At 40.6% G+C, this 17,671-nt stretch overlaps 1 protein-coding gene and 1 long non-coding RNA gene across 6 annotated transcripts in view; one reads left to right on the forward strand and one right to left on the reverse strand.

Annotated features, from left to right (window-relative positions):
• The window catches only part of CHN1 (chimerin 1), a 157,447-nt gene extending 146,083 nt beyond the window's left edge, over positions 1 to 11,364 (forward strand). For all 5 annotated transcript variants that reach the window (XM_061608424.1, XM_061608423.1, XM_061608425.1 and 2 more), the window contains 5 exons: positions 2,387 to 2,560; positions 3,296 to 3,373; positions 5,562 to 5,699; positions 8,302 to 8,407; positions 10,470 to 11,364. In XM_061608424.1, the coding sequence (XP_061464408.1) occupies positions 2,387 to 2,560; positions 3,296 to 3,373; positions 5,562 to 5,699; positions 8,302 to 8,407; positions 10,470 to 10,641 (668 nt within the window). In that variant the 3' untranslated portion in view covers positions 10,642 to 11,364. The remainder of the gene's footprint in view (positions 1 to 2,386; positions 2,561 to 3,295; positions 3,374 to 5,561; positions 5,700 to 8,301; positions 8,408 to 10,469) is intronic.
• On the reverse strand, positions 1,454 to 17,019 carry LOC133376389 (uncharacterized). Its single transcript, XR_009760468.1, has 3 exons — positions 16,925 to 17,019; positions 4,288 to 4,377; positions 1,454 to 1,541 (listed from the first exon to the last, which is right to left on the reverse strand). It is a non-coding gene; the product is annotated as an uncharacterized LOC133376389 (long non-coding RNA).
• Positions 17,020 to 17,671: the final 652 nt, after the last annotated feature.

Genomic DNA, 17,671 nt, shown 5'->3' on the forward strand with positions numbered 1-17,671 from the left:
TGAAATGGGTTCTCGTGGGGCCATCTTAATATATACAGTGCGTACAGTTCTTATGTTTGTGCATGTATTAATGAAAGCACATTATTACAGCTTTCAGTGGAGAATGCTAGAATCGATACTTTCTGTTCTTAAATATTAAATCTTTTTGTTGATGCTCTAGAAGAGTGCAAGGAAAGAACAGCTTATCCTGAGACATTTGGACTTGCAGTATTTGAAAATCTATTTCATCGTGTTTTGAAGCTTTCTGCCAGTTAATAAAATTAAATATAGTATAATCTCCTTTGCCTTGGTGGTCTGAGAAACTACAAAACATTTGGGTAATCTGAAAATGAGATAAAGAAGACTGGAGTTTAGAAGCTGTGATGGAGACTGACTAAAATTCAGATGATTAGTTTATATAACAGGGTTTCCGCTAAACTCAAAACACTCAATGCCGCTTTGTACACACACAGAGAGGGGCCATACCTTGGTAGCAGAGCACATGCTTTGCATGCAGAATGTAAGAGGTTCAATCTGTGGCATCTCACGTAGCAGGAGTGGGAATGACCTTGGGTGAGTCTTTGCATAACCGCTGCCAGATAGGCAATACTGAACTATATAACTAATGGTCTGCCTCTATGGACTTGTTTGGACATACATAATAATAAACTGGTTTATTGTTATGCAAACAAGGCTGTGCCAGCCTCAGGCTCACACTCTCCCCTCTTCCTGTCTCCACTGTGACCATGAAGAGGAGATTGGAAGATTTCACTTCTGTTTTCAGTTGAGCATTACACCAAATCCTAACTATGGTTTATTGAAGCAAGCCATCTTCATAAACCAAGGATTAAAGTTAGGTTGTTTCAGTTGAGACTAACCACACTTTGTCTGGATTCAGATAAGCATATACACATAACTCACTCACCTGCATGATGAGACATCTCAAAGATCAGAAGCAGAGCTGCAAGATGAGATATCTGGATGGCCCCCCACCATGATTCTATAATTTTGCCTCCAAAATTGGTGGCTTTTGAACATGAACGTTCCTTTACCAATGTTTGTTTTCCAGAAACTGTGACCTAAAGGTATGCTGCCTCTGGACATGGAATCTCCATTTAGTTATGGCCATTTATAGGTCTCTTCTCCATGGATTAGTCTAACCTAGACACCTTTTGTCTAATTCACTGACAGTTTTATTATTTTATTATTTATTTTATTTACATCCCACCCTTCCTTCCAGTAGGAGCCCAGGGTGGCATTGTGTATTGTCATATACTCTTGAAAAGGACAGAGATACAACCATATGTGGTGGGACTGTGGGTATGTTCAGAAATTCTGGGTGGTAGTGAAAAAAGAAATAAGCAAAATAACCAGACAAACAGTGCAACTGACGCCGGAACTTGCTTTGTTAAATCTTTTTATTAATAAAAACTCAGATTTGCAGTACAAAAAATTAATAGGATTTATGTTGATAGCTGCCTGCCATTCAATTACTTTGATGCTGGAAAAAAGTAGATGGACTATCATTGGATCGATGGTACAGAAAACGAAGGGAATTTGCCCTGATCGAAAACAAAACCTTAAATTAGCAACAGGCTGTAAGAAGAAAGACATCTTCATAGACCAATGGAAGCCTTTTGTTGAATTTACATCTAAAGAAAATTGTTGCCAAGTACCCAAACCTTTTACAAGACTATGATTGGCTTGATGGACTTTTATATTTGACTTAATCAGTATGATAGCTCCCTTATAGAATGGAATGGGGTTGAGGGGGAGGGGGGGTGCTACAGCAGTCCTTATTGCATTATTTATAAAGAAAAGGACAGAGACTGTGAATGAATTCCTCTGCTGTACTTCGCCAGGTCTCAGGCATGTTACTGGCAGTTATCCAGACCTTGCTCTCTGATGTATACAAACTCCACAGTATCTCAGTGCATACGTATTTGTTGCTGTTAAGCTATGCTATCCACTGGTTGCTTGTCTATATCTTATACTAGGCAAAAGTAATTCACAATAATTAGTAGAGTCTACATTGCATCAAAAACTTAGCCTCTGTGTTTGTTCTGCTGTCAGTTTTTTTAGAACTTTGCTTTGGTTTTGAATGGAAAAAAATACAGAAAGAGCTTAGATAGACAGGTGTTCAATAACTTGTATTTGCCAAAGCATTGTGAAGCTAATAAAGTAACCCTTCATTGCAGACGTTGCCGTATCACTTCCAATGAAGTGATGCTGAAAAACCTGTTACAAACATGTATAACGAAGGTGAATATATTCTTCAAATCCTGTACAGCTACTTGAAATATCCTTAAAATGCTAGACTCTGTAGGAACAGTGCATTCTTTGCAATTAGAATTTTCTAAAACTAAATATTGGAATAATCCTTTTTCTTTGCCTTTTCCCCCACCAGACTGTGGCTTAAATGTTCATAAGCAATGTTCCAATATGGTCCCAAATGATTGCAAGCCGGACCTGAAGCATGTCAAAAAAGTGTACAGCTGTGACCTCACTACTCTAGTAAAAGCGCACTTCACAAAGAGACCAATGGTTGTAGACATGTGTATTAGAGAGATTGAATCTAGAGGTAAGGCATGCTTAAATGGTCTGGCTGCCTTGATAATTATCCCTTTTGATTGATCTGGGTTAGCTGGGGTTTAGCTGAATTTAAGCTTGAAGTTGTTTTGCTTGAGGCATCTTACAAGTGCCCATTTCCATGAACAATTTAACTTTGCAATGATTTAAAAAATGTTATGTGTCAGTGGAATTCCCGTTATTGTGTTGTAATAGTTTCTTTTATGGTACAAAATGCAAAAAATATTGTTTTCAGTGCTTGAATATTTGTGCCTGCTATAGAGTGGTCTCTTGTTCTACTTGTACAGATGTTCCTCTTTGCAATATATTTCTGTGAAAAACAATAGGTAAATTATATATTTATAGCTAGGCACTCTGGTAATTACACATTTCCTCCTCAAAGTCTACCCTGGCTAATGACTCTTTGCTTGATTGATGCTCTTATATTTAAATATATGTTCATCAGTTTAACTTTTCTAAGGAGAGTGGTTTGTTTTCAGATTCCTTTGTAATTTAATGACGTTTTCCGCATTCCAGGGACACTTATCATAAATATGTTTGCATAAAATTATTGGGTGCTTATCGTAACAGTACTACATATTTAGGAGTGAGGGCTGACAGTAAAATTTATGCTCAGAGAGGAAGATGAGGCTTTAAAGCTCAGCTCAGATTTATGCATTGCTAGCAGTAAAGAACCCGACTGTAGGAAAGATAAATATTTAAGTTTAATCTAGTTATGTTTTAACAGGTCTCAATTCTGAAGGACTCTACAGAGTATCTGGATTCAGTGACCTAATTGAAGATGTCAAAATGGCCTTTGACCGAGGTATATTCCTTATTAGATGCTTTAGCCTTTACATCTGACATATTGTCCAAGATCCAAAGAACTAGTTTTGCTTGCCCAACGGGAATTTGCATTTGTGTTTCTTGAACATCAGTCCCCATGCTTGCTAGCAAACCATTGTTGAAATTGAGTGGGCTTGCAAAGCTTGTGATATAATGTGGTGCAGAGATAGGGAGGCATCCCTCAAGATTCATCCACTCTGAAATCTATCAATCTGAGCCTGATGCAAAAGACACCCACTTAGATTTAAAAGAATTCTTAGGCCAGGAATTTGGCCTTCCACAAGCTTTCCCGATTTCAGCAGTAAAATTTAGGACAGGTTGGGAGTCATTTCATTGCTGCTGCTGTTAAACAACTGAGAGTCAGAAATCTTTGCCAATCTACAGCAGATTAGCTAAAGGTCTACCAGTAGATCAGGCTGTGACAGCTGTTCAAGGGGGGAAAGTTAAAAATAAAAAACCCTGCTAGGCACACCCACAACCTTTTACATCCCTACATCACCAGCTATTGTACAGGTTGTCAATAGTTGGTCTAATGAATTAGCCTTGATTAGTAAACAGAGGACAGTGCAGCATTTGTGCCTGAGAACCCAGCTATTGTCATCTCACTTACTAGAGGAATTTCTCTTGTGAATTGAGATGAAAGTAAATTAACATTCACAGTGTCTATACTAATTTGCTAGTAAAAAGGAGGACTTTGTTAATATGTAAAGTAAAAAAACAGTTTATAATTTCCTATGAATAAAATAACAAACTTGTTTAAGGGCATTTGACTTAGAGAGTTGAAACCTGTACGTTGCTGTTGAGGAAAAGCCCCAGTATAGTACTGGAGTGAGCTACAAAAGTTTGCTGGGATTGCAAAGAAGTGGAATGAGCACCAGTAAAAGGAATGCATACTCTCCCCCATTCCATGGTTTGTTGCTTTTCCAGACCTCTTTCCTCCATCTGCATATTTTTGAGATTATGCAAAGACAGCTTCTGCATCCTCTATGGGGAAAGCAAAATGTTACGGATAAACAAGAAACAAACCAGTAAATACTACAGAAATTAGATCAACCTTCAAGGACAGTAGTAGCCTCCCTGGTGAGACATTCTCCTCCCCTTGTTTCCTGTTCCCAATTTTTTAAAACCTTTTTTCAGATTTCTCTTATCCCATTCAGTTTTTACAGACCTGCTTAAGGATGACACTACTTGTTACAGGAGAAGTTGTGCCACTGAACATAGCCTCCCTGTGTGGTGCTCCCTCCTCCTGTGGAGTAGCAACACATACACCAAGCTCTTCTCATGCTTCTCCCTGCCCCTTCTTAACAGCAGCACAGGCTGTGGCTGGCAATGTACAAAGTAATCAGTGTAACAATTGCACCATAGTGAAGCGAGAAGAGAGAGACACATGCCCATGTCTGCTAGCAATGGCATTTCACCCTTAGGTTGTATTCAGCTAAGTCCTACTCAGAGTAGACTCATTTAAATTAATAAACCTAAGTTTAGCCTTGTCTGTTAACTTCAGTAGAGCTAGCATTGATTACTACAATTAATTTTTTTATTCTACTTATTTCTTAAAAGGTTTATATCTAATTGTTCATATGGCCCAAAGTTGATACCAGGGCGGGGTAAAACATAAAATAAATTTCATGATTGAATTTATACATAACAACTATAAAACAGTAGGTTGAAGCTCATCAAAAAGTAAATACAAATAAGCAGAGTTGGAGGCAGCTACAAACAGCAGAGCACACTGAAACAGTCACCAATTTAACATTTAAAATGCCTAAGCAGATAGATAATGTGATGCTGTGCTTGTAAGGAGAGGGCACTCTACAAATGGGGTGCCACCACAGAGAATCTCTGTCCCACATCACCACCTAACAGTGAAGAAGGGCCTCCTCTGTGAATCGGTAAAAGCACTGGCAGGCTGATATAGGGAGGGGCAGTCCTTCAGGTATCTGGGTCCCCAGCCATTTAGGGCTTTAAAGATAAGCACTACAGTAATACCTTGAATCTGGTGCTCTACCAAGTACTACTACTGCCATTAAAGTCTTTGTGGGAATAGAAGTTGGATGAAGTGTCCTTAGCAGCAGCAGCACAAGCATACAACACAGCTTGGACGTACCATTATAATGTTCAGTTTTATATTAGTGTATACTTTTACATTGTTTGCTTTTTTCCTACAGATGGGGAAAAAGCAGACATTTCTGTGAATATGTATGAAGATATCAATATTATCACAGGTGCACTTAAACTGTACTTCAGGGATTTGCCAATTCCACTAATCACATATGATGCCTACCCAAAGTTTATAGATTCCGCAAGTAAGTTTTAAATTATACTATTTTTCTAAGGAATTTAGTTTGGCTTTTTAAGTGACTTTATTGTCATTTATTTTGTCTAGCTTTTCCATATGTTTTATTTACATGGGAGTTAACTTGGGGGTTAAAATAGATAACTATGCAAGCTAGAGCAAAATTTTACTATACAGTAAAATTTAAGAGCAAGTTAAAGTCAGCAACTTCTTCAGTAGTAGAATCAATAATGTCTTGGTGTACTAAGTCCTATTTCAAGGATAAGAAATGTCAGCAAACCAAATACCACCATTCTTGGCACCATTCTTGAAGACAGAGAACTTCAAGTCATCCTAAAGGATTCATAGAATCATAGAATAGTAGAGTTGGAATGGACCTATAAGGCCATCAAGTCCAACTCCCTGCTCAATGCAGGAATCCAAATCAAAGCATTCATGACAGATGGCTGTCCAGCTGCCTCTTGAATGCCAACAGTGTCGGAGAGCCCACTACTGCTCTGGGTAATTGGTTCCATTGTCGTATGGCTCTAACAGGAAGTTTTTCCTGATGTCCAGTCGAAATCTGACTTCCTGCAACTTGAGCCCATTATTCCATGTCCTGCACTCTGGGATGATCTAGGAAAAGATCATGGCCCTCCTCTATGTGACAACCTTTCATGTACTTGAAGAGTGCTATCATATCTTCCTTTAGTCTTCTCTTCTCCAAGCTAAACATGCCTAGTTCTTTCAGTCTCTCCTCATAGGGCTTAGTTTCCAGTTCCCTGATCATCCTTGTTGCCCTCCTCTGAACCTGTTCCAGTTTGTCTGCATCCTTCTTGAAGTGCGGAGACCAGAACTGGACGCAGTATTCAAGATGAGGCCTAACTCATATAATTGGTGTTTAAATATACATATCTGGCTGTAGGATTTCAGCTTCAACAAGACCAGCTTCTTAGTTCTGAACAGCATGATATTTAAAGCACTAGTGAGCAGTCAGTCACAAGCAGGTTTGCGGCCCACATCCATAGACAAAATGGAATGCAGTCCCTCAAACTTCAGGAAGGTATTCAGGCAAAAATGGAAAATGAGCTTATAATAAAACTAAATAGCTTAAATGATAGCTTGCCATCTAACCAAGTTCCTGACAATTGCAAATATGTCAACTCCTTCAGGTAAAGAATGCCTTAAAATGTCAGAGGTTTCTCAAAAAAAATGTAAGCGGTATTCTCTAGGCTTAAGGATATAAGAACTGTCATGCCGCATCAGACCAAAGGTTTCCAACAGAAGGTAGCCATATGTTCCTGGGAACACTCACAGAGAGGGCATGAAGGCAATAACCTTCAGCCGTTGCTTGTCTCCAGCACCTGATAGTAGGGATGGGATCCATTGGCCAGTGGTAGTTGGAAAGCATTCTGGTGACCTAACAAGCTGGTATCGATTTGAATTTGTTCTTTGTCCACAAGCCACTGATTTTACCAATCTTTTTTCCCCCTCAGAAAAAAATATTCATGTTATTTATTATTTTACTTGTTTATTATTTATTTATTTCATTTATACCCCACCCTTCTTTCCATGATAGAAACCCAAGGCGGGGCTTACATATGGTTCCCAAGTGGTCTCCCATCCAGGCACCGACCAGACTTGACCCTGCTTAGCTTCAGCAGGGTGTTGGCCTCATGTGCATTCAGACCATAGCCTGGGACCAATATTAATATCAATATATTAGAATATTAATAGAATATTAATATCAATATTTTAAAAGAAATATCAATAAATTAAAATATCACTAAATTGTGAAGGAAATATCAATAAAATATCAATATTTCAGACACAGAAATCCGTTCTGAAAAAAGCCGTGGAAAATCACTACGTAAAAATCCAACCTGCAACAGTAGCAAATAAGTGAATTAATGGAAAATTCGGCACCAAATCTGAATTGGGCAGAATTCTAACACATCCTGTCTGATAAAAAGTATACTGCATCTGAATCTGAAGTTTCTATTTAGCTATCATGGATAATAGTTTTAGGTAAGACCAGTCTTCTGTGAGGCATGTCACATGGATGAGAGAGGGCAACATCCAGTGATGCCTGCCCACTTCACATTGGAAATCCGTATGTGCAATGGAACGTCTAGCTTCTCTTCAGCTGCCGTACACCCCCAAAAATGTGCTCTGGAGGGTTCCCCAACCCTCTGGAGCAGATTTTGGGTGCCCATGGGCTACAAGGGGGAGGAAAAGCGAAGCCCCATTGTGTCAGTGGATGCCTGCTTGCGTGCATGATGTTGGATCAATTCCGAATAAATCCTTTCTTTATCTGTTAACAATTACCAGTGTGAAGCTCTGATTCAACCTGCTTTAATTCATCACACCTAGGCTTCCTCCCTCTTTTAATTTCTGACTACAAATGTCTATGAAAAGCTGACATGCTTTCTACAGCTGAAGCTGAAATCAAAGATCTCTCCATGCCTGCGATTGCCATTTTCTATGAGTAATTCTCTGGGATGGCTGTAGAAATTCACTATATAATTCACTAGAAGTATCTAGGAAGACTCTAATTAAGGATCTAAGAAGTTTGGCAAATCGCAAACTTCTGCATCTTTTTGCTTAAACTTGATGAGATGTTTCTGTTTCAGAAACTACAGACCCTGATGAACAGCTGGAAATACTTCATGAAGCACTGAAACTGCTGCCGCCTGCACACTGTGAAACCTTAAGGTATCTCATGGCTCATTTGAAGAGGTATGAAAATGAGTGGTCCTGTCCTCTTCTACATCCCTCTCAAGAGTTTCTTGCTCCTGGCTCTAGGGCCAACTGCTGCAGAGATTAAAGTCTAACGGTGGGATCCAGTCCTGGTCCTCTCTGCTGATGGAAGGCATTCATCAACAGAGAGAGGCAATATTCAGCCATTCTCCTTTTCCCCTGCAGCCCCATTTCCCCCAAGACCATGTAATGTAAAAAAATACAAATGCAAACAATATTAACGTATGAAACAAAAAAGGAAAGAGGTGAAAAAGGAGGAGAAACATTGGAGATCAGAGAGAGTAGTTTATGATAGACTTCCAAAAACGTTAATTTACCATAAAGGCCAACCAGGTTTTCTACAGCATTAGCGCAGACCCTTCACACACACTTCTCTCATAACTACCATGCATGCAAGAACAGCCTTAATCTGGTTCACATACCCAGCAACAGGCATGCTCACTAAGATGTGTTGCAGTGAGGGAACAGCTAATGGAGTCTAATTATCAAGTAATCAAATTTGGTTGGTCAGCCTGATTACTATATTTGGAATCACTATAAATAGAGACTACAGAGGTTGGCCAGCTTTAGAACAATATGCCCAACATCTATCTGTTCCTAGCCATCATATTAGGTGTCTGAAATTATTTTATTCTATACTGGACATTTAACAGCGTTCACAAACTTATCAACAATGGATATTTACTTATTTATGTGTATCCTTAAGGGGGTTCATTTTGAGTTGTAAACCTGTAATATAGATTAGAGCCTTTGTTTAATCTGTTTACAAGCTAATTCACAAACATTAATTTGTTCTCAGAGGCGATTAATTGCCATAAAGCACACCATAGCCTCTTAAGACAGCAGCTTGTATGCTGTGCCATTAACACAGAGTCTAGGGGAGAGAGACAGTCAGTTTTACTGTATTCATTCATTACATAGAGTACTTACACTATATGTTTATGCACGGTATTTAGAAGATATGCTTTGTATGTTTTTATATTTATTACATTTTACAGTTTGTGAGATGGGTAGGGAAGTGTGTGCTTCTGTAGAAGTGCATGGCCTCTTTCACTTCTAGGCTTTCATCCTTCTAAGGAACCCATTTTAGTCTCACAGTAGTCCTTGTAGGTATGTTAGGATGAGTGAAGGCAATTGCCTTCATGCCTTGCTTGTGGGCTTTCCAGTTGGCTGGTATGAGAAACAGACATAAGAACAAAATAACAACTCTGCTGGATAAGACCAAAGACCTATTGAGTCTAGGATCCTGTTTCCCACAGTGGCCAACCAGATACCCCTGGGGAGCACCCAAGCAGGAAAGTAGCCCTTCTTCCATTCTTCCCAGGAACTGGTATTCAGAGGGAGTATCTTAGAGGTATCATAAAGCTATCATGACTAGTAGCCTTAACCTCCATGAATTTGTGTAATCCCCTTTTAAACCCATCTTAAATTAGTGGACATCACCATGTCAATTTATTAGATGATCCTAAGAGAGAGATTCAAAAAACCTCTGGCCTGCTCTAGCTGGTGGTGCTTCCTTACGACAATGGCTTGTCCAACATGTAAGTCATCATAGCCCAACAATGCAGGCAGTTGAAGTGATGCCCTGCTATCTGGGTCCTTGTCCATGATGTCCAAGCTGTCAAATGGTTCTCAAGATCAGAATATTTATCACTGCCCCTTGGTGGGTCCATCGCCTTTGCATGTTTTCTTTTCTCTCATCTCCCCACCCTCAGCTTTTTGCCTGTCGGCCTTATGGCACACACTCTAGAACAGCCACTGCAAGCCTTGGAGGAGTACTACCATCATTCCCAACTAAGCAACCCTGAGAATTACAGTTTTGCGAAGGAGCTGACGTTCTCCAACAAACTCTTCTGATTACCCTCCCAAAACTGCAACTCCTGGGTCTTGCAGAAGAAGTCCTTACAGTTAAAACTTGTTAAATTTAATTTGCAATATAGATGTGGCTTGGAGTTTTCAGTTCCATGTTTGTGAGTTTAAGATAGCAGCTAATCATGTCTTCCAGTGGTTGGCATTTTAACATTAGACTTCCTTCTTACAGGGTAACACTCCATGAAAAGGAGAATCTCATGAACGCAGAGAACCTTGGCATTGTTTTTGGACCAACCCTGATGCGAGCACCTGAGCTAGATGCGATGGCTGCCCTGAATGATATCCGTTACCAGAGACTTGTGGTGGAGACGCTTATAAAAAATGAAGATATTTTATTTTGAATTTATTTGTGGGTAGGCGTGTGCATGTATGTTTTTAAATGGACAGCAACAAAAATCCGGGAGTGATGAAGGAATATTTTGAATTTGAGCCACCTGTTGTAGCTGAGTTTATATTGCAAGGTTTTGATGTATGAAAGATGGTATTACGTTGCTTGTGTGACATCATTCAGACAATGTTGGGAACGTATACTGTACTTTCCAGTACTAGTAAGTCTGGGTATTTCATCGTAGTACAGGAAATTCAAGCTCACGTGGTCTGCTTCATGTTCACCCTCTTTTGTGAGGCTTCTGCTATAAAGAACACAACAGGAACAGCACAGCATCTGTGTTCTGGAATAGTCTGTGATTGTACTTTAGCATGTTTCTCAGTGTAAATCTGTTGTGGATTTCTTTCTATCTTCCATAATTGGTTTCTGATGTTTCACTGGGGGGAACAGATTGCAGTGAACCAAGATCTCTCTAGCTCTTCCTTGCCATCACCTGTCATTCTTTTCCTACTTTGAAAGATAATTTCTTGTTAGGTCCTATAACATTTGTTTTAATGATGGAGTGCATTTGCTTTTACCAGAAACACATTCTGGCTGCTACTTTTAAATATTGCCTTTTTGTATGAATCTGGTTGAAGATAGCAAAACTGAATGAATGCAGATTGCTTTGTTGTTGTTTTAAATGGTAATTTTGTATTTTTATTGGGCATGCGTATTAATTTATTAAAGTTTTGCTTTGGAACCTTATTAAGTCTGGGTGCAATTTTTCCCCAGTATCACAGACATGCAGCCAATCCCACACATGCTTATTTGGGAAGCAAGTCTCACTTCGACTTACTCCCAAATAAATGTGTACAAGATTGGAACTTTACAACCCTATTATATCTCACACAGAATAAGCTTGCCTGAGCCCATTGAAATCAGTGAATGTAAGGATGCCTAACTCAGCACAGGATCAGGCTGTTAGTCCTGTACCAGGGATGAGGAACCTTTTTCAGCCTGAGGGCCACAATCCCTTATGGGCAACCTTCTGGGGACCACATGCCAGTGGTGGGTGCAGCCAAAGGTAAAAGTAGGCAGAGAAATTAGTGTAAATGTTACTGTTGCACAGAAGGTTAGTTTCTACACACAAGCTTCTCTATCCTCCATCCAGACAAGCAAGATTCGTTATCAGAGCTCAGGGCACGTTCCAGTCAGGCAAAGACTCTCAAGTAGGATGTGAAACACAGCCAGCCAATGGAGGTAGTGGCCGAGGGAGAGAGGGTGTGGCTATGGGGGTGTGTGGCCTTGGGGAGAGCACCAAGGGCCAGGAGGGCCACATTTTTCAGCAGTGGATCATAGGATCCATCGTCATAAACTGTATACTTCCCTCTGGTGCACCATCCAGTGGCGTTTAACTAAGGCTCTTTTGCCTTCTGGAATGACTCTAGCTCCATCACTCTGCCTCAACATTGTACTGAGAAAGCAATGAGGGATTTGGAGGGGTTTTAAAGAGCAAAGCTGCATGGCTGTGCTCCAGGTGCTTTGCACTGAATTGCACTGGAACTAGAACAACACAGTTCTCTGCTGTTGCTGGTATACCTAAAGTGGCAGCAGAAGGTGAAGTTGATTGCGCCCCCATTGACCACTGAAGCTGCGGCAGTTTTCGTGCAGGATAAAGAGGAGCATACTATCCCTCCTTAGTCAATAACATTCCTGTGCCGCCCACACATAACAAAAAGCTGCACAGGAGTTGCTTTTCATTAAGGATATTTTTCAGGTCTCCTGCAGCAGTGCCATCTAAAGGATTGGCATAATAAGTTATCAAGAGTGATTTTAATTTCTGGTGCAGCCGAATTCTCTATCAGCCAACCTAGTTATGCAAACCAGCAATCCAAATCATAATATGATAAATGCAAATCACAATTTGGGCTTAAATTGTTCCATGGTGACTTCCTCACACATTTGCACATTTACCCTTCAAATCTGAGAGAAATTGCCTAGCATTTATTTGGTTATGTGTGGTTAAGCAAATTATGCAAAAAAAAGTTGCTATCAGTATTTCTGCAAAGATCTTGACACAGATACATCCTTGATGAAAAGCAGTTCCTGCCCGGCTACTTGTATGTGTGGGCAGCACAGGAATGTTATCAACAAAGGAGGGATGGTATGCCCCTCTTTATCCTGCAAATGTGTCACTGGTGAACTTTGACAACATGTGAAGATTTTAATTGCCTATTTCAAATTAGGTTACTACCAAGTCCCATTTTGCAGCCAACATCCACCTTTTCCATGGAGTTGTGACATTGTGAATTTTGCTAGTCAGCGCTTAATAAACGCCAGCATGCTGTACTCTGACTTCCAGGTCTTGCCTGTGTTCTTTATATGCAGTTTGGTCCATGTGAGCAACTCATTTTCTGCCCTCTCATGATACCCAAAATCTGCTGCCTGTGATGGCTGTCTCACTATGCACTTGGGGGATTTCTACCTCAGATGCCAACATAACTTGACTGGCCTTGGGTACTACGCACCTTGATGTGGTAGGAGGGGTGCCATTTGCCGCCCACCACAAGCAACAAAATGTCTTGAACTTGTCCTGTAGAAGGCTGCCATTCTGGATGCTGCCAATGAAGAATTTCTGACATCCACTTGTATCTATCAATAGCATATTGCAACATACAGTAAGCACATCCTGCTCCAAATTTGGAATTGCAACTTCAGGGCCTGAAGTGTAGAAGGTGATAGCATTGGACCTGATAGTGTTGAAGCTATGAAGGGAACGTGACTAAAGCTCAATAGCAGGACAAAATTATAAAACCAGACATCCAAATGAAGTGTAGAAAATGAGAGATGAAAGCACACTACAATGAAGAGCAAGGGGGAAAGGAATGAAAAGCACATTTAATGCTAGCTGGAAAACAATATGGTTTTGTTAATCTAGTAAAAGATTTTCAGAACTAGTGCTTGGTATGTCAGACTGGCTGCATTTAGGTTTGTTATCTTGTTCCTATCAGAATTCAATAAAATGTATTGATAATTACTGATTTATAGGTGAATTGCTGCTGCTTATAGATCATTCCAGCTTGGGTTGCAGCTGTTGTTGTTATGTGCCTTCAAGTCGATTACGACTTATGGCAACCCTATGAATCAGCGACCCCCAGTAGCATCTGTCATGAACCACCCTGTTCAGATCTTGGAAGTCCAGGTCTGTGGCTTCCTCTACGGAATCAATCTGTCTCCTGTTTGGCCTTCCTCTTTTTCTACTCCCTTCAGTTTTTCCCAGCATCGTTGTCTTTTCTAGTGAATCATGTCTTCTCATGATGTGTCCAAAGTATAATAACCTCAGTTTCATCATTTTAGCTTCTAGTGACAGTTCTGGTTTAATTTGTTCTAACACCCAATTATTTGTCTTTTTTGCAGTCCATAGTATGCACAAAGCTCTCCTCCAACACCACATTTCGAATGAGCTGATTTTTCTCTTATCCGCTTTTTCCACTGTCCAACTTTCACATCCATACATAGATATCGGGAATACCATGGTCTGAATTATCCTGACTTTAGTGTTCAGTGATACATCTTTGCATTTGAGGACCTTTTCTAGTTCTCTCATAGCTGCCCTCCCCAGTCCTAGCCTTCTTCTGCTTTCTTGACTATTGTCTCCATTTTGGTTAATGACTGTGCCATGATGATGTTTGGAAACTGCCTGGTCTACCAGGTCGTAGTCCAGCAGCTTAACCACTACACCACACTGTGCCAAGGTATTGATACTCCTTGACTAGTTCCATGTCCTCGTTGTCAACTTTAAAGTTACATAAATTTTCTATTGTCATTAGTTTTGACGTTCAGCTGTAGTCCTGCTTTTCTGCTTTCCTCTTTAACTTTCATCAGCATTCATTTCAAATCATTACTGGTTTCTGCCAGTAGTATGGTATCGCCTGGATACACAGGTCCAATCCCGTTTTCCATATGATATGTTCTGCATATAGATTAAACAAATAGAGTGATAAAATACACCCCTGCCTCACACCCTTTCTGATTTTGGAACCAATCGGTTTCTCCATATTCTGTCCTTACAGTAGCCTCTTGTCCAGAGTATAGGTTGCACATCAGGATAATCGGATGCTGTGGCACCACCATTTCTTTTCAAGCATTCCATAGTTTTTCATGATCTACACAGTCAAAGACTTCGCTGTAATCTATAAAGCACAGGGTGATTTCCTTCTGAAATTCCTTGGCCCGTTCCATTATCCAATTTATGTTTACAATATGATCTCTGGTCCCTCTTCCCTTTCTAAATCCAGCTTGGACATCTGGCATTTCTCACTCCATATATGTAAATGCTTTTGTTGTAGAATCTTGAGCATTACTATTAGTTGCATGGGATATTAAGGCAATAGTTCGATAATTACTGCATTCCCTGGGATCCCCTTTCTTTGGAATTGGAATGTATATTGATTGCGGTTAACCAATAGTGAACAGATGGAATCATCTGGCACTTCTATGCCAATGGGAGCCTATACCTTGCTCTCAAGTGCTATAAGCCAAAATTTTCCATCTTGTCTGGAGCACATTTTCCTGGTTCACACGCCACACTAAGCTAAACCATGACTTGGCGCAAACATGCAAGCATTGGGAGAAGAGATTGCAGCAACTTCACTCCTCATTTTGCTGCTGCACTGAACTAATCCAAGGTTTCGCTCAGCATGTTGTCTGAACACAGGCTCATGTTTAGCTCTCCTGGGCAAACAATTAGCTGTAAAGCATAGGATAAACCTATGTTACAGCTTACACCACTTTCAGGGATAAACATACGGTCCTTACTTTGCATGCTTGCTTCTTCAGGGTTTTGCCCCAGCTTTCCACTGTTTTTTTTCTGTCTTTCTGCCCCTTTTCTTTAGTCATCCTTTCTTTAAATCATCTTCTCAACCCTTCATTGCTCTCTCTGTCTCTTGGAGCTCCCATCTAGATCACATCTAGATCAAATCCTATCTTGCTTTTCGCCATTAGCTCCTTTTCTTCCGTTTAAGTACGTATTTGAAACTTTTTTCTAGCCCCCTCTTCATTGCAGAGCCATTTCAGAGTGGGTTACAACTAATGTAATACAATTAAAACTGTACAACATGTACATAACTACTCATGTTAACCTGGTTGTAATGTATCTGCTTTTATCCACCTATACAGGAGCTTTTACTAATGTTATGCTTTGCCTCTTCCCTTACCTCACCTACTATTTCCCTTGTCTAATCATAGTGACAAGAGCCAGTGTGGTGTAGCAGTGTGTTGGACTACGACCTGGAAGACCAGGGTTCGAATCCCCACACAGCCATGAAGCGCACTGGGTGACCTTGGGCCGGTCGCTGCCTCTCAGCCTCAGAGGAAGGCAATGGTAAACCCCCTCTGAACACCGTTTACCATGAAAACCCTTTTCATAGGGTTGCCATAAGTTGGAATCGACTGGAAGGCAGGACAACCAACCAAACAGTAGTGACTTATATTGGGGGGGGTGTTGTGACGCCCTTCCCTGACTCTCCCTGTCAGGTTCCTACCTGCACGTGGCTACTGCCTGTCACTAGGCACCACCAGGGACTCCACCAGTCTGGACTGTCCTTTTTTATTGTTTCTCTCCCCGCTCTAGCACAGATCTCAACAGATCCCCCTGCTAGGCAACCACCAGTCACGTCCTAATACTAGTATTCCCAGAGACTCTGAATACTGGTATTGTTATTCTCTTCACCGCTGCCACCATTTGTTACAGTTTCCCTTCAGCCTTGGTCATTACCTTACCCTCCCTTCTGGTCTGTGAAACCCCAGCCAACGATCAGGCCTTTGGTAAACCAAATTAAGTATTTATTAAAGATAACAAAGCTAACAAGATTTCTTCTTAAGGCACATAAGCATATGGTTTTACTCAATACTAATCCGAACTCCACCCCCCTCCTTCTCCACTCTCTCCTGGCAAACCACTCTCTCAAACCCACCAAACAACCCTCTCTTCTCCCCCCAGATTCCACTCTCACTCTTCCTTTTATACATTCAGCCATTTTAAACACTCAGCCAATCATCTAGCATTCTACTGCCCATTCACTCCCCCTCCTCTTTCACTCCACTTACCATGTATCTTCTAAACAACCAACACTTACCATATATACATTAATATAGGAACATCACAGGTGTCTGTGGTCCTGGCAAGGAATGACCTTGGGGTTTCCCCAGCCCCTTTCCTTAGAAGACAGGTACATAAACCTCACTGAGAAAAACCAATGCTGAACCTTGTTAAGTCTGCAAATAGCTTTGACCTGGGTTACTGCAAAACTTACCTGTTGAAGGTATATTCAAAACATAGTCATTGAAAAAGAGAGAGATTCCTTATCTTATTTAAAAATACTACAGCTACAGTAGATTAGACAAGCACATCCCCCTTAATCCTTTACACCTGAATTGTTGATTTGGGCATTACAGAAGGTAAATGGTGCATTATAAATGAGGCCCAATTAGGATAATTGGATTCCTTCTTTCTAGCTATACTCTCCCAATTAGAAATTAGACCTATCAGTAATCTTTTAACAGATTGGTGGTTTCAGCTGGGACTGTCTTACTTTTAAAGCAGCTGTTAGAATTAATGATACTTTCAGCTGTTCAGAGATCCTTATTCAAAGGGTGTGGCATCTCTTAGTATCAATACTTCCAACTAGTGATCAAGCCAGGGTTTGGGTTGGGTATTTTTACCCACCCTTGAGGATTTTTTGTATATTTTCTTTTATTGCAGGAGGTGCAATCCGGTATGTAAAGAGAATAATCTAAATGGTTCAATATTTAGTCATCTTCTACTGAGCTCAGAGCCACCCACAGGCACCATGGGCTACCTTGTCAATCAAGCTTTAGAAAGAGCCACCCACAGCCATGGAGAGCTTTTAAACCTGTCAGCATTGAAAGCTGAGCTCACTGGCAAACAGTTCTGTGGGGAGGGCAGGCAGTGGGAGCTGGATTGCATTGTCCTCTCTTCCATGGGCTGCGCACTGGCACATACACACCTCTTTTACAATTAGCTAATAAGCAGATAAGAG

Source organism: Rhineura floridana, chromosome 2 (genome assembly GCF_030035675.1).
Source record: "Rhineura floridana isolate rRhiFlo1 chromosome 2, rRhiFlo1.hap2, whole genome shotgun sequence".
Classification (NCBI taxonomy): Eukaryota; Metazoa; Chordata; class Lepidosauria; order Squamata; family Rhineuridae; genus Rhineura; species Rhineura floridana.